The sequence below is a fragment of the Chiloscyllium punctatum genome, chromosome 20 (genome assembly GCF_047496795.1).
Source record: "Chiloscyllium punctatum isolate Juve2018m chromosome 20, sChiPun1.3, whole genome shotgun sequence".
Taxonomy (NCBI): domain Eukaryota; kingdom Metazoa; phylum Chordata; class Chondrichthyes; order Orectolobiformes; family Hemiscylliidae; genus Chiloscyllium; species Chiloscyllium punctatum.
In genome coordinates this window covers 35,143,440-35,160,928 of record NC_092758.1, presented here as the reverse complement: position 1 = coordinate 35,160,928, position 17,489 = coordinate 35,143,440, and the positions used below count along the sequence as shown (strand labels likewise).

General features: G+C 37.7%; 1 protein-coding gene across 3 annotated transcripts in view; it reads left to right on the top strand.

Annotated features, from left to right (window-relative positions):
• The window catches only part of LOC140492029 (tachykinin-like peptides receptor 99D), a 59,495-nt gene that overhangs the window by 19,836 nt on the left and 22,170 nt on the right, over positions 1–17,489 (top strand). For 2 of the 3 annotated variants that reach the window (XM_072590665.1, XM_072590666.1), the window contains 4 exons: positions 5,777–5,828; positions 10,134–10,263; positions 11,624–12,008; positions 16,312–16,485. In XM_072590665.1, the coding sequence (XP_072446766.1) occupies positions 11,700–12,008; positions 16,312–16,485 (483 nt within the window). In that variant the 5' untranslated portion in view covers positions 5,777–5,828; positions 10,134–10,263; positions 11,624–11,699. Of the gene's footprint in view, positions 1–3,400; positions 3,552–5,776; positions 5,829–10,133; positions 10,264–11,623; positions 12,009–16,311; positions 16,486–17,489 lie in introns of all 3 variants that reach the window. The other variant, XM_072590664.1, reaches the window with a different exon arrangement.

The window sequence follows — 17,489 nt, the reverse complement described above, 5'->3', positions numbered from 1 at the left end:
GCATGGAGAAACAGAGAGATCTAAGGGTGATATAAGAAAAAATAGACTGGCTTTTATATCAGATAAACAAAGCTTTAAAATAAACATTAGCAAAATAGTTTTCTTAACAAAGTAAAGTGGCTTTTGTGTTTTATAGATGGAAGTCTTAAATAGTGAAAAAGCACTGACGTAAAGTTGAATTTGAAGAAAGAAGGAAACAACAAATGTTCATGTCTCAAAAGATCTTTACAATAAATGTGGCATTGTGATAAATGCAGTCACTGTTGTGAAAAATGAAACACAGCAGGCAATTTGCATAAAGCAGCCTCTCACAACCAGCAATGTGAAAATGACCAGTTATCTGTTTTTGCTAACAAACGAGACATAAATGTCACCACTACACAGTGTATAATTGCCTTATTCTTCTTCAAAGAGTGGTGTTTAATGTTTATCTGAGAGGGAAGACTGAGCCTTAGTTTGACATTTCATCAGAAAGACAGCACATCTGAAACTCAAGCATTCCCAAATACTGCACTGGGCTGGGACTTGAACTTTTAACCTCTGGTTCAGAGATGAGAATGTGAAACAATTAACTCAGCGACAGATAACATGAGGTCCTGGCAAAGTGACATCTTGTGCTTTGCATGTTGCTTTAAATGCTGATTTGTATATTTAAGTGGGTGCCCAGCGGTTTCAGATTGGAATGTTACTCAGCTGTTTCCTGGCATGCTCCAAGCATCTGGCAAGCTGGCTAATAATCTAATAAGTAGTCCCTACAATTCGTGGCTCACTGCCACCTAAAACAGGTGCATACAAGTCACCTCTTTTGATTCTGAAGTCTCAATTCTGCTCCAATTTCACCTTGAACAATACTATATTAGAATAGAAGGAGACACAGTGATTTTTGTTGAGGTTCATTCCAAGTAACTCCATGACTCAGGACTCTCTGCTCTATGGGCTGCTCCCCAGGGTGCACACCAAGGCAACCATCAACTGCATCTAGAGGACTATCAACTTGGTGAAAGACGTTCTTTGGCCTGCCCGAAATCTTCATGAGCAAGAAGCTGACATTAACAGAATGTTGCAGATTGGCACATTCCAAGATTTAGCACTATGTGCTGAGCCATAGAGATTTACAGCATGGAAACAGACCCTTCGGTCCAACCTGTCCATGCCGACCAGATATCCCAACCCAACCTAGTCCCACCTGCCAGCACCCTGCCCATATGCCTCCAAACCCTTCCTATTCATATACCCATCCAAATGCCTCTTAAATGTTCCAATTGTACCAGCCTCCACCATATCCTCTGGCAGCTCATTCCATACATGTACCACCCTCTGCTTGAAAAAGTTTTCCCTTAGGTCTCACCCTAAACCTATGCCCTCTAGTTCTGGACTCCCCGACCCCAGGGAAAAGACTTTGTACATTTACCCTATCCATGCCCCTCATAAATCTCTATAAGGTCACCCCTCAGCCTCCGACGCTCCAGAGAAAAACAGCTCCAGACTGTTCAGCCTCTCCCTATAGCTTAAATCCTCCAACCCTGGCAACATCCTTGTAAATCTTTTCTGAACCCTTTCAAGTTTCACAACATCTTTCCGATAGGAAGGAGACCAGAATGGCACGCGATATTCCAACAGTGGCCTAACCAATGTCCTGTACAGCCACAACATGACCTCCCAACTTCAGTACTCAATAATCTGACCAATATTGGAAAGCATACCAAACGCCTTCTTCACTATCCTATCTACCTGTGACTCCACTTTCAAGGAGCTATGAACCTGCCCTCCAAGGTCTCTTTGTTCAACAACATTCCCTAGGACCTTACCATAAAGTGTATAAGTCCTGCTAAGATTTGCTTTCCCAAAATGCAGCACCTCGCATTTATTTGAATTAAACTCCATCTGCCATTTCTCAGCCCATTGACCCATCTGGTCAAGATCCTGTTGTAATCTGAGGTAAGCCTCTTCGCTGTCCACTACACCTCCAATTTTGGTGTCATCTGCAAACTTACTAACTGTACCTCTTATGCTTGCATCCAAATCATTTATGTAAATGACAAAAAGTAGAGGACCCAGCACCGGGCTGAAGGACACACTAAAGTTTGGGGCAGGTGCCACCGAAGCACAGTTGGGAAAAATCACCATCTAGGGTCTTCCTGCTGAAGTTAAATGGAGGTCTGTTCAGTTATTGGACCCTGTCAGTACCTCAAATATAAATATAGTGTTGTATATGTAAGAAATGCCTTGAGTTTGGTTGTTCTCCCTATGTAAAGACTGTACAGAATTGGATGTATGTAAGATATTTTATGAATAAAGTATATTTTTGAAATTAAAAAAAAGAACCATAACCTCAATATGTATCATATTTACATCTGTTCTGTCGGAAGTTTCTATACACTTAAATTTTCACAATAAATCAAATGGTATCATTTCCAGTGTATATTTTATGTTTTTTAGTGGTCTGGAATTCATTTTGCCGAATGCATTTTTAGATTTATATCTTCTCAGCCTTCCAAATCATCTTTCAGATATTTTAATTTTGATTATTTCTTTAAACACCATTCAATATATAAAGATTTTATCTCACCTGTTATTTATTATTTTTGTAGCTAGCTAACTGAAGATGGAATATAAGTGCAGATATAACTTCAAGCACAATGATATCAGCACTTACAGCCCATGGCATTTCATACGGCATAGTTCTTTTTCCTATATCTCCGGTTAAAATAAACTATGTCAGTGATTTGACTATTGCTGAATTCAGCACACAGCTTATTTACATATGATAAGTCAACTCAATGTTTCTGTATGGCAGAGATAACAACATGGAAAATATTAAAAAACTGAGAATTGAAGTCCAGACATCAGATTGAAGTTTGAGTGTAGGAGCTCCAACACTTGTATGATTTTTCTTTCTTTCTTATTTACACTTGGTAATTAAGTGGCTTTACAGATGGGTTAAAATAATGGATTGTTAGATTTTATATAAAACAGAAAACATTTTGCACATCCATGATTCTCATCCCTCGCCCATTGGCAGCCATGCTGATACCTACCAAGATCCCAAAATTTACAGTTTTGACCCAGTGTTCCATCTGTCAATCACTCTCTCTGCCTAAAAGAAAGCTCCTTGAAGCTTACCTCTATGTTCAAGCCTTTGGTCATTTGGCTAATATCCCCTTCAGTAATTGGTGTCAAATTTATATAATAACTCTCCTTGAGACATTCTACAACACGGAAAGCACTTTATACATGTAGATAGTTGTTGTTGTTGAATGCATTGCAAGCACAGAAAGTAGACCAGTTGGCCTTGAAATTTGACAGGGGATCTCCCCATCTCTGACTTTAATTTATGTGGAAGACCAGTGAACCCCACAAGGAAACAGCATTCATGACCAATCAAATTATTTCTCTTAAGATTCCGGTGGTCTGCTGGATGAGTTATGGCCGGATACTAGTGGAACTCCCATGGAATCTCAGGGGAGTTAACTCTGTAACTATGAGGATCTATGAGACTGGAGTCAGAGAAACCTACAGGAGACACTGTTGTTAGAGAACTGAAATGACAGGTGATGCATGAATTAAATTTGTTTTAATATTTTAAAAATTCATAAGAGCTTTATAACTAATTTAATTGGTTTTGCTTGACTTTAAATTTATTAATACTTTAGCCACTGGGTAGGACTCAGGATATCAGGCTGCTGAGGTTTAATAATCAGTATTAAAATGTATATTGATTACTTGAAATATTAACAGGAAACCTGATTCTAAGAATTGAAGCTTTCATTTGAAGGTAAATTACTTGGTTTAATCATAAAATAGTAGCTGTAAAGAAAGCGGTTCCTTGTTGTTCATTTAAGTAGAAGTTGAATGCTGAGCATCACTGCCAATAATATAGACCTGGTCGAGCCTTGTGGTGCAGTGGTAGTGTCCCTATCTCTGGGTCGAGAGGCCTGGGTTTAAGCTCCACCTGCACTAGAGGTATATCATAACATGGCAAAAGAGATTGAATAAACACATCTTTAGACCTGGTATCATAGCAACTGTCAGACTGATCTGTGGGTACATTGTTTGGCTGTAGAGTGATATGCTTCATTAAAAGATTTAAGGTCTATTCCAGTCAAAACAGTACAGCAACTAGTGGTAAGATTAACAATATATAAAGATAAAAGTGTGTTTCCTTACATCCCAGAAAAGTTCATGTTGCACTTGTACACTTTGTGGAATTTCCTGCCAGTAAAAACACATGGCAATGTCCCAAATAGACACTTTAAATATGAGCAAATGGGGTGGAACGATGTCACTAGCAGTACTGGCAGGGGTACTGCAAATGTGCATTTAACACATGTATACTGAGAGCTTTTTGGGGGATGTCAGCAGCCATTCGACAGGTAAAAATATAACTGGATAAAATAATTATCTAGTTAATTAAAGCACATTATGGGTGAAAGGGCAGTGGTTTTTCAGATGCAGTATGGCCAACAGGAAACTGAGAGTAGGCATAAATGAGTCTTTTTCAGATTGGCAGTATGTAACATGTGGTGTGCCACAAGGCTAAGTGCTGGCACCTCTACTCCTTACAATTTATATAAAAGACCTAATTGAGGGCACATGATGTATGATTGCCAAATTTGCTGATGACACAAAATTAGGTGGGAAAGTCATTTGAGAAGATGTCATAAGGAGGCTACCAAAAGTCATAGATGTGTTAGTCAGTGGGCAAAGATCTGGCCATGCGGCATGTGAAAAGTTGTGACATTGTTTATTTTGGCAAGTGAAATAAAAAGAAGCAAATAGCCTAACTAGTTAGAGACTGCAGAGCTCTGAGATGCAAAGGAATCTGGTAACTATAGATCATGAATAACAAAAGGCTAATATGCAGATACGTCACGTAATTAGAAAAGGTAATATATTGTTATTATGTACAGTGAAGAGAATTGAATATAAAAGTGAGGGTTTTGGTTTCAGTTATAGAGAGCACTGGTGAGTACTGCATGCAGTATTGGTCAGCTTATTTAAAGAAGGATGCAAGCATATTTGAAGCAGTTCAGAAAAGGTTTACCAGACTAATGCCTGGAATACCAGCTGGGTTGTCTTTTGAGGAATGAATGGGTAGACTAGTCATGTATCTGCTGGAATTTTGAACAGAAAGGAATGACATGATTGAGCCTAAAAAGATCCTGTGGAGACATAGCAAGGAAAAATGGAAATATTTTGTCTCATGGAAGTAACTAGAAGTAGGGCTCATTTAGTAAACATAAGAGGTTTCAAGTTTCAAACAGAGATTAGGTGGAGCGTTTTTTCACAGAGGTTTTGGAATTTTCTTTCTGAAAGAGGTGGAGACATGGTCTGTGAATATTTTTTAAGCAGATGTAGGTAGTTTTTTTGTGAACAAGTGCATGAAAGACGGTCAGAGTTAGTGGGAATATAAAGGTCAAATCAGACATGGTCAGCTTGTTGAACTAAGTGGTCTACGATTGGTGTACGCTCATACGAAAGATCAGTTTCTTTGCATAATGTAGCAGAACTCACAGAACAGAAAACAAAAGGATTTGTTCTGTGGGATTTATCTTGAAGCTATACTGTTATGATGCTGTTAATGTATGGTACTTTTACGAATGTGTATAAATAGTTGCAGCCAGACTGGGATGCAGTTCAGATTTTCCCATTGAAAATACAGGAGAGAAAGATGTTCTTTTCCAGAGTGTAGAGACATTTCCTTCTGAAGAAAACTATGAAAACAATCTGTGAGGACGAGCCATTAACGGCTAAATACTGTTTTACTCGTGAACAGGTTCTGGCAGCAGGTGAAGGATAAATTTGCTGATCTCCAATAGATTGCCAAGGTAAGTGTACTCAAATTTTGTTTAGCATCACAATATTGCCTTAACAGAAATTCACTGCTTATATGGGGGAGAATCACAAATTTTTACACATGCGTAAGTATTTCTATATTTGAGAACAATATTCTTTATTCCTGCCATGCAAATGAATCTGCCCTTTGACACAAGAAGTATGACAAAGAATGTTAAACTTGTAACCAACATAACTACCCATTTTAACATACTCAAAAAGGTAGGTAACAACCTAAGAGATGGCTGAACTAAGTTCTTGTCCTCTTTTTCCAGGCGATTCAGTAAAATTCTATAAAGCATATAAATTTATAACCATCTTTCCCATTGCCTTCTCTTAGCCTGCACATTGACAGAAACATACACCAGACAGAGATCCAACAGGATGTCGAAAGACCTAAGTTGTTCAGCACTCCATCACAGTTCCCTCAGGTCACATCTGACAAATAAGGTACAGCTATCAGAATAGTCCTGAAGCCTGGGAACACCAGGACAAAATGCAACTACAGTAGCACCTCAACTTACGAACTTATTCCGTTCCAGGACTCGGTTCACAAACCGAAATGTTCGCAAACTGAATCAATTTTTAGCATTGTTCGGATAGCGTAAGAATGCTTGGACGGCTGTTCACAGTGCACGCGCCAAAGACGAACTGAATGAGTTCACGTGGGGCCTGAGAGCTTTTGTGTTCAACAAGCGTGTAGCAAAGCAGAACAATGAAACCACGTGGTCGCACATGAGCTTTTTGCGTTCATACCTTCATTCGTACCTTGAATTTCGTACGTACATTGAAGCAAAATTTTACATACAGTCCTGTTCATAAACCAATTCGTACGTGAACGGGGTCGTTCATATGTCGAGGTGCTACTATATTTGTTGAACAACTATTCACATGAACAAAGGGGCACATACTTTATATGGATGCTGTGTCTCGGCAATGTTTTCAGTTTCCAAGATTATATCATAGGACAAAGATCTCACAGATTTTTTTTATGATGAAATGTGGTAGGATGGAAGCTTGCATGAGTTAATGGGCATTCTGTACACCCAGTGCACAAGCTGTCATGCTAGCAGTGCATTTTTTAAATTCATTCATAGGATGTGGACATCTCTGGCTAGACCAGCATTTATTGCCCATCCCTAATTACCCAGAGGACAGTTAAGAGTCAATCATATTGTTGGGGTCACAGGTAGGCCAGATCAGGTAAGAATGGCACTTTCCTTCCCTTAAGGATATTAGTGAACCGGATGGGTTTTTCCGACAGATGAATTTTCCGTACAATAATATCAGATACTACAAACAATGAATTCACAGCAGATCATTATTTAAACTATCCGTTACACATTATCATTATAGATATAATACATCACAAACAATCCCTAGTTTCATGTTTTATGGGCGGCATGGTGGCACAGGGGTTAGCACTGCTGCCTCACAGCGCCAGAGACCCGGGTTCAGTTCCCGCCTCAGGCGACTGACTGTGTGGAGTTTGCACATTCTCCCCGTGTCTGCGTGGGTTTCCTCCGGGTGCTCTGGTTTCCTCCCACAGTCCAAAGATGTGCAGTTCAGGTGAATTGGCCATGCTAAATTGCCCGTAGTGTTAGGTAAGGGGTAGATGTAGGGGTATGGGTGGGTTGCGCTTTGGCGGGGCGGTGTGGACCTGTTGGGCCGAAGGGCCTGTTTCCACACTGTAAGTAATCTAATCTAATAAATGCATCAAAACTAATTTTCACAGTATTCCTCACAGTTTTTCAAAATCCACAGAAATATTAATTCTAAAAATTGTAATTTTTAGAAAGAAAATAACAGAATGAACTAGTGAAGCAGATTCCTATTGGGGTCTGAGTGATGTGGGCTATGGTAGGAATTGTGGGAAAATCATGTGAGAAATCCAGCAAGGCCTATCTCAAAGTCAAGATCAACTTGCTGCATTTTTCTGTATTTGCCAAGCAGTGAAACAAGTTGCCAATTAACAGGGTTTATAGCTTATTAAATGCCTTATTAAAGCCACAACTCACCTCATTAATATTCAGCTTTGTATCTTTCCATACACACAAGACAAGCTGCACATCAAGTATCCTCAACAGTTAGAGAGGGTACCTGGCAATTTCAGCTTCCAGCAGACTACAACCAGCTGAGGAATGCAGAGATTTGTTGTGATATGGAGAAGGATAGTGACAGTGGAAAACTCAAGGTGTATGGCAGGTACGCAGAACCAGCATTGAAAGGCATGGTAGTCTATGGGAGGAGAACGATATTAACAGTGATCACCATCACAAGGGAAACATAAAGGAGATTCAGAGGAGAAGTTCAATGTAGTGGGTCTCCAAATTGGGAGGATGGGTAACTTAAAAGAATATATGGAGGTTCAGAGGGGATATCTGATGGTTGAGTGAAGCCCAGTGCTGACATTGTCTACCATAAACTGCATTCCTCACCATCACATGGTGTTCAATAGATGCAAATTGCAATTGAAAAGACGCAAGTGGCGTCAGTGTCAGTTTGATGGGCAAATGCATGGTATCGACATCTGCTAGTGTATTGAAGAGGCAAATACATGACACGTGTGGTTGAGAACTCCAGATACATTTCATTTGTAATCATTTCCTTGCACATATTCAATGCACGTGGAGTGAACGCGACCATTTACCATTTTGGGAAGTAGAGACAGAGCATGTTCTCACCTTCTCAGCCAGGATTGAAAAGGGGTGTGAAAAGACATGCAATGAGTAGGTAAGAACATTGAGTGGTAAAATTTCACATAAATATAATAAATGAAATGTCAACTAAGAAATATTAGTCACATTATGAAATTTATACATTTTTCTTTTGAGAAACTCTGTATCACAGTTCTAAAATTGAGCTTTATTGAGTCAGGAGTTAATGAAAGAGAACTTTACCAATCAATTATAACGTCAGAGGTTGAATTGATTTTTTTTAATATAATGTACATGTTTAAGAATTGAACATACAGAGATGGATAACATTGATTAGTAAGTGGAAACGTATGAGGACACATTTTGAGAAAGATTAATTTGGCTTATTAACAATAAATACCCATTATGTCCACAATCCTTTTTGATCTGGCCTCATGCTGATAACCATGGACCAGGACTCACTGTTCTGCAGTGTCAATCTGTTAATGTAACATTAGCAAGGATCTGCAATCTCTTTTTCCTGTCTTGGTCACGCGAAGCTGTTTCTGGACCTTTACTATAACCGTTTTGTGCTAAGTTTGTGTTATGAAATTATTTTCTGTCACTTTTGTACAACACCCTGTTTTGTTATAATGAACTTAAGTGCAGCAATTAACATCTATATTCAAGGCCAATCAGAAATAGGTTATAAATGCTGACCTAGCCAATGCCATCCACTTTCCATGAATGAGCATTAAAAAAAATGTGACAGCAGCCTCAGGAAAACTTACTGTTTGTGAGTGCTTAGCCTTCAAAACATGTATTAGCATAATTGCAGTCAAGATAATCAAGTTAATAGCAGAGTGGCTTAATCGCATCCCCACTGTTATGGCGTTATATACCAGTGCACTAGTACACTAAAGCAATTACACTTTCTAATGCCATTTATGGTTTACCAGATATGTTTTGCTTGACATAATGTATACCAAAGATAGTTAGGTTCCACCTGAAGAAATTTATTTACATCACAAACTATTTACAAGGCTACAATATCACAGACTTACACTTATGATTGTGTGTTTACTGATGTAAACTGTACATTGCACACACACAGCTCACTGACTACACTGAATCCATTACACAGAGTGTGACTCAAAGCAAGGAGGATACTTTTATATCAGAATATAATATGTTCTGATTTCATGCAACTATCTAAGGTACAGGCTTGTCTAGTTTAGAATCTCTACCGTAAAACAACACTTTCTGGAAGATGCATTTTTTTCCCTCAAAGTAGATGTTCCAATGATGAGCAGCTAATGTGTACCCACCGGAATTGATGGATCCTGATTGTCTAAATGTTGAAGCCTCTGTGACAGAAGTCATGCAGGTTTCATATCACAAGAAACCTCCTACATAATATTCAATGTGGAAAAATATGACAAACTGTACTTGGAATCAAAAACGTGGGTGCATAATAAACAGATATTGTTTGGAATAGTAATAAAATGCTGCCTTTACAGCAAAGCAATCATTAACATTTCCTTAAACCAAATATCTTCTTTCTTACACTGAAAATGTGTTGCTGGAAAAGCGCAGCAACACATTTTCAGTTCTGATCTCCAGCATCTGCAGTCCTCACTTTCTCCATCTTCTTTCTTACAGACTACTAGCAGAACTGAAACTGTCTTGCATTTGAGTATTGACTTCTCACTGAAGCATACAGTCAAGTTCGGCCGATTATTAAAAAGGCTAATCAAGTACTGGAATGACCATCTACTCTTTCTGACCGCAGGTTATAACTGTTTTCATATTTTCTATCACTGGTAATGCCACTTGTGAAAATGGTGCAAGGTTTCTAATTGTTAATGCCCCCGATTAGGTGAAGATGATAGGCCCTAAAATTAAATCACATTCTTTAGCTCTCTGCCCAGTTTTAAAGTGCAACATGTTCTGTACAGAATTTACATGGGAAAGGAAACTGTGGCAATAAGCAAGCAGGAATTTCACTTGTATATTATAATACAGTTCAAAGGTATTTTAATTCAGAACACAATCAAATTTCTGATATCCATGCCAGAACATGATGTTTATTCATTGGTATTTAAGTTTGCTAGGTTGATGTCTTAAAAGTAGATCATTAGTATTTTATATGACCACAGCCTATTATCCAATTAGTTTATGGAAGGTGCAAGAGAATATACTCCTAAAATGAAACAAGACCTGTGGATGCTGAAGATCTGAAACAAAACTGGAAATTGCTGAAGAAACTCAGCAGGTCTGGCAGCATCTGTGGAGAGAAAGCAGAGTTAATGTTTCGAGTCTAGTGACCATTCTTCAGAACAGTTTTCAAAATGTTAGAAACTCAACATATTTCACTCTACTTTCTCTCCACTGATGCCACCTAACCTGCTGAGTTCCTCCAGCAATTTCTGTTTTTGTTTCCAATCTTCAGTATCTTCAGTCCCCGTTACATTTCAGGAGAAGACTAACATTAGCTTGACTATTTATTTTGTGTTTTCTTTATTTTCAAACATTTTAGACTATAGTTAATGGCATTGGCATTTTTAGTTGTTACAATTTAGATTAATGCCATAGATATCCACACTGTAGGGATTCAATGATTCTGTGATATCATCCTGAGGATATTTGGAGGAAAGGAAGGACCAATGAATGAGGGAAAGAATATGCATTCACTCAGAAGACGATAGTTTGCACCCATTAATAGCTTTTAATACCAAATGTACAGCAAAATGAACTTACCTAGACTGGCCCAATGAAAAGAATATAAAATGAGCAAAATTCAAGGGAAGCTTGTGATTTGCTACATCAAATAACTCCCTCAATAGCGAAATAATAAATATCTGCTTAAGAACTGATTTAGACGGGAACAGAGAGAGATTATTAAGTACTCTGAGGATCATGATGAATCATGTAATTTTAGACCCTGAATGCTTTTGCTGTAGACCGCAATTGCTCACTGTATTTTCAATGAGTCAGGCATAAACTTCGTGGACGTTTACTTTATTGGAAGGTTTAACTGGTTGATCACTTTCCTGAGTCAATGGAGTAGGAAATATTTTGCCTTGATTTATTTTCAGTAATATACAGATCACAAATCATATACCGATAACCAGATAACAATCTAATTTCAGAAACCCTTCAGAAGAAAAAAAGAAGAAATTGCTTTGGTGGGATCACACAGAAAAATTCAACACCATCAACACCAGCATGGAGTTGTACAACATCTCACAGACCATGAAAAATCAGACACATTTAATAATCCCAGACGCAGCCCACTGCATCATTATCATTATGTACGCCTCAGCTACCTTTCTGTCATTGAGTGGGAATATACTAGTTATTTGGGTGCTGACCATGGGCTGCAGAACCAGAACAGATATCACGGTGTTTCTCATCAACCTCGCTGTGGCTGACCTGACAATGGCCATTTTTTGTATCCCCCTCACATTTACAGAGGTCCTCCTTCAAAGGTGGCTCTTTGGAGAATTTCTCTGCCCTCTTGTGCGTTTTGCTCAGGTAAGTGTTTCACCCTAAAATATTAAACATTACTTGATTATGTTGTAAGTTTTATGGAACTTATCCAAAGCGGTGCAGTATACAGTATACATCTTCATGAAAATGTTACAAACAATCTTTCCTTTCTGGAAATGACAGAAGCAGAAGACTTGTGTGTCATTTTTGCCATGATGTCATCAAATATAAGTGTGTCACCCAATTGTTTTTCTAAATAACAAAGTAATAGTTGTTAACATTAATCACCATTTGGAACCTTGGTAGACTAATGGTCCAGTTCCAGTGACAAATAAGCAAGGTCTCTGCTGTACTCATTAATATCCAGTAATGAAAGGGTCACTTGAAAAATTCACAATAATTTTTGGATTAATCTGAATTTTTTAAATTAATAAAGTAAACATCCAAAACTATAAAAGCAATCAAACCCAACAAAGTCCTTAAATCTGAAGAACCACACAATTGGAGTTTATTTGATTACTCGCTACAATTAAACCAATAATACCACATCAACAAATGATCGGGTGATGTAAGGAGAGACAAGGAAGAGATGGAAGATGGGGATAGAAATCAGAAACTAAATTGGGAGCAATGGGAAGTTGAGATTTGTGAGTGAGTGGCAACATCCCACATTTTATATGAGTTTGAGAAGTGCACTGTTGTTCTCGGCTCCACATTCAGGTATGTATATCTTGTAAACTTACCTTGAAATGGGCGGGTAGTTCCAAAATTTGGTTTCCCTGAGTACATTAGTTGATATTGCCATTTGCCTCAAAATTAACTAGCCTTGCAGTGGGCTCTCATAGACCTCTTATTTCTTCTACAAAGTGACTAATCCTGTTTTAGATATGGGTGCTGTTGAATCATTTTTATTCCTTTGTCAGTATAGTGTGCTGCACAATTCCAATGAGAAATGTATACCTACTTCTTACTTACCATCATGGGGACAGAATAGGCCAGTATGCATTTGAGAAATAGGAACTGCATCGCCAAATTTATAGGCCTCTGCATTTCTGGGAGAGAAAACATGAATATTTGGGGATAAAAAGGTATTTTTCTGTATAGTTTATTGAAACATCAAGAAAGTTGCATTATATAAGTTAGAGCCCTCTAAATTCACATGTTATTCCAACTTTATCCCTGTCAGGATTTTGTAATTTCATCCAGTGAACACATATTATTGGCTGTAACTGTAATTAAATTAATTCTGTTTCCATACACTGCAATACACAGAAACTCCTTCTAACCAGTACTTCATGTTTTGGGCTGCTTTTAAAATCCCATTTACAGCTGAGCTCTATCACTTGCTATTAACCCCTTTTGCAGATTACATTTCAATTGATCATTTGAAAGTTAACAGAAAAATAACAGGTTGCCTGCACTTAACATAATGTTAAGTGACCATACAACATTTTCAGCATTAAGAATAGACACAAATAGATTTGTTTTTACAAAAAAAGAACACACCAGTTTTTTTTTCATCTGCGTTCCTTGTAAGAGAATCTAGAACTAGAGGACATAGTTTCCAAAAGTTTCCACTTAAGATAGAGATGAAGAAAAATTCTTTTTTCTTATAGAATTGGTAATCTGTGGAATTCTTTGCCACAGAGAGCAGCAGAGGATAGGTCATTGAATATATTCAAAAGCTGAATTAGATAAACGTTTTATAGATACAAGAGTAGAGGCTAATGGGTTAGGGGTACAGGAAGACGGATTGAGGCCACAAACAGATACTGAGTGGTTTTACTGACTGTCACAGTAAACTGCAGGTGGCCAAATGGCCTATTCCTGCTCCTTTTCTTTCTGTTCTGATGTTCTTAAAACATGCATAACAATCATATTCTTCCCAATATAATTTGCACTGCCTCCATTTCCCATCACTTCTGTTTTCTACACATTTCCTCCCTCAGTGAAACGGACGTTTGAGTACTAATCACAGCATCAGATTCTAGCATCAATTTGAGCTGGCCAAAAGTGACACCTATTGTCTTTAACTTTGTCACACTGTTATTTGTGCATTCTGGGAGTCTGCAATGCAATGACATAGAAATGAATTTGGGGAAACAAAAATCATTTCAACAAGAAATTGATAAAAAATATGAATCAGCTCCTCAAAAGTAAAATGATATCACCTAGCATTAAAATTTTACTTTGTGAATACACTACAACAATCTGATTTGAGGATCATAAAGAAATATTGTGAAAAAAATTAATGGTTGAAATAGGAACATTTAATTTGCAAACATTTATAGTGCATAGTTTTGTAGCTCACTGTAATGAAAACATTTACTTTATCACAGAACTATCCTGCTCTCCTGTCAAAATAAAATCCTTCAGGGCTGAATACCTCTCCTCCACTTTACAGTTCTCTATTCCCATTGCTCTAGTATTAAAGTTCTAATTCTTTAATTATGTGGATCTGTAATAACAATAATCACTGTATACGTGCATTATACATAATTTTCAAGGTTTTGTTTGAATGGACAATATAGGATTGTCACATGTAGCCTGGCTTTCACACAACATATGTAGTATGATTCACCCAAGTGGTTCACCAATGATTGGCAATATCTCCCTTTATGATCGGAGAAGGAGTGTTCATTTTAAAAGATCCTCTGTTGATTACATTGAACTCAAGGAAGGGAATCATTCTGCAGAAAATAACATTGAAAATAATTAAATATCATTTTGCAAATACCATGGCTAAAAGTAAGTTTGGCACTTGTCATAACTTGGACCCATCTAGTTTTTGAGTGACCATCCAGAAAATTATCATATACAAATTAAACACCAACAGAGTTTCCAAAATATGTTTTCCCCACTTCCATCTGTCCCTCCTGATATAGATGGGTCTTTTTTGGATTTGATAAGTCCCCATCAGCAACAAATCTCATTCTGCAATCATACACAAAACGCAGACTCAAACTTGCAACAGTCAAGCAGTTACTCAATAAAGCTCAATGCAGGTTTGACAACAGCATAGCTCAAGATGATGAACACCATCTGTTCCAGTAAAATCTTTAGAAACGTGGTAGAAAAGAACCTCGTTTAGCCTAAACGTGATTCCAGACCCAACGCATTGTGGTTGATTCTCAACTGCCCTCTGGCTTTGAAATGTAATGGGAACAGAAAATACCATGGCGATATTGCATTAGACTTGCATAGTCTCATTCAATATCAAACATAGGTTAGTCTGTCAGGGTCCAGAAGAGAAATGGCAGCCAGAGGTCAAAATATCTAAGTTTAACATTCCACAGTATGGTTGGAAAACATTTGCTCTCAGAATTAAAAGACTAAATTTATGAAGAGTTAAAAGGAAACTGGAAAATTTACCTAGTTTGTATGAGAGGGGGAGTCTCCAGTGTTGCAGTCAGTGTGAGGGGTTAGAAATGATTAAACTGAGAAAGCAAGACAATAAAAATAACTCTTTGGGAGATAAGAATCTTTTAAAACAGATTTTGGGGAATTGAATGCCTACTTAAATGGCAATGTATATATGCCTGTGGTGCTTGTTTTCTTCAGTTGTGCTAAAACTAAAGGGAGGGAGTCCTGTTCATGGTTTAAAATATAATTTGTCTACACATATAATGTTTAGTCAATCACGTTTTTATCATTTTGTTATGGTAAACATATTCAAATGTGAAATCTTGTGTATCATTCTTTCTGCTATTAATTAGTTCAAATTTCTTTTTAAAAGTTATCAGTTTCCACAGTGACTATAGTTTTATCTAAGCACCAGTAACCTGTGTAACCTCGTAGCAGTCATATTGAAGCAGGAAGCTTTCATCTTAATGCCAGCGATTTTATATATTGATTTACTAAGTTTGTTGATTTGCCTCAGCAGCACTAAAGCACTAAAACTAGCACTCTGGATGCTGGCCAATCATTGAACAAGGCTACCAGGTTTATTAGTAATATAGCATACTGGCCACCATTGGTGTCTAACCACTGATGTGCACTATTAAGCCATAATGCAAGTGTGAATATATTCACATTTATATACTGTATTAATGGAGTCAGTTATTCTATAACATATAAAAGCAGTCTTGTATATATGTAGGGAGAGGTTTCACATGACAAGAGGACAAATTAGATATGGCAATCAGTATACCATTTACATGGCATTCCCAATTCTCTAGTTACTTATTTTAATGAAAAATAAATTTTGATTTTACAAACATCAGCCTTATTGAATGAAGTTCCAGATCAGGACTGGAGCACCACAGTATCTTTATATGTAGGGATCTGTTATTTCATTGTTAGAATTGCAAACTTCTCTGAGCTTTGAAATTATCCATTTCTCTATTAGGTTCTCTCTGTGTCGGTCAGTATATACACCCTCATGATCATTGGAGTTGATCGTTATTATGCTGTTTGCCACCCTCTGAAATCTCGCATGGGTCGCTCCCGAAGTAAGATATTAATTGCTGTGATTTGGATGGTATCATTCAGCATCGCATCTGTGCAGTTACTTGTGTCAAGGGTGAGTACAAACTGTGTGTGTGTGTGTGTGATTTTCCAGTCAGAGTCACAGAATTGTCATGAGACTTTGACAGAATGCACAAAGAATTTCAGGGTTTGCATTTCTCAAAAGGTACATGAATGTATTTGCATTTGAGCTATTTCATTACAAAAGTACTGAATTAATAGCAGTGATGCAAAAAATGCAAAGATACTGCTGAAAATTAATACATAATCATGTAACATGCTACAAATAATAAACTAAACTGAATACATAGAAACCTGCTGGAGCTAGAGCATCATTACCTCTGGATCATGCAATCCAGATTCAAGGCCCACCTTTTCCAGAGTGATTAGTAGTGTCTCTGAACATGAACGTATCTGCATAACTGGAAATTGCTCCCAAGCTAGCTAAATATGTTTACTGAGTCAATAAAAAAGCTATAGAACTTCAATCTGTACTGGGTTTGTTGATTTCAGCCAAGACATACACAGACTATAATTAGATACAGCTACCTGATGGTTTCTGTGGGTGAGAATGAGCGCAAACACCTACTTAATTTTCAGAGACATGAGCTGGAATCAGAATTGTCTGTGTGTGTACAGATTGCACCGAGTGGGTGTCCTTCTGTCTGGAGTTGTGTAATAAAATGAATCCTGATCACCTATTTTAATCCATAATGGTTGCTCTGCACAAACTGGTATAGCAATCATTGAATCTACTGGACAAAGGAGTTTACCAAACTACTGAATAATATCGATTAGAAGTAAGTGCGGACTGCAGATGCTGAAGATCAGAGTCAAAGAGTGTGGCACTGGAAAAGCACAGCCAGTCAGGCAGCATCCAAGGAGCAAGAGAGTCGACGTTTCGAGCATAAGGTCTTCATCAGGATGCTGAATAATATTGCAGATAATGTTTGCAAAGTTAAAGGCATGTGATTAAAAGGACAGTGAAAGGTGAAGAGTACAACATCAGTTAAGGAACAAAAAGGGAAAAGTAAACAGCTTTTTTTTAATTTTTAAGGG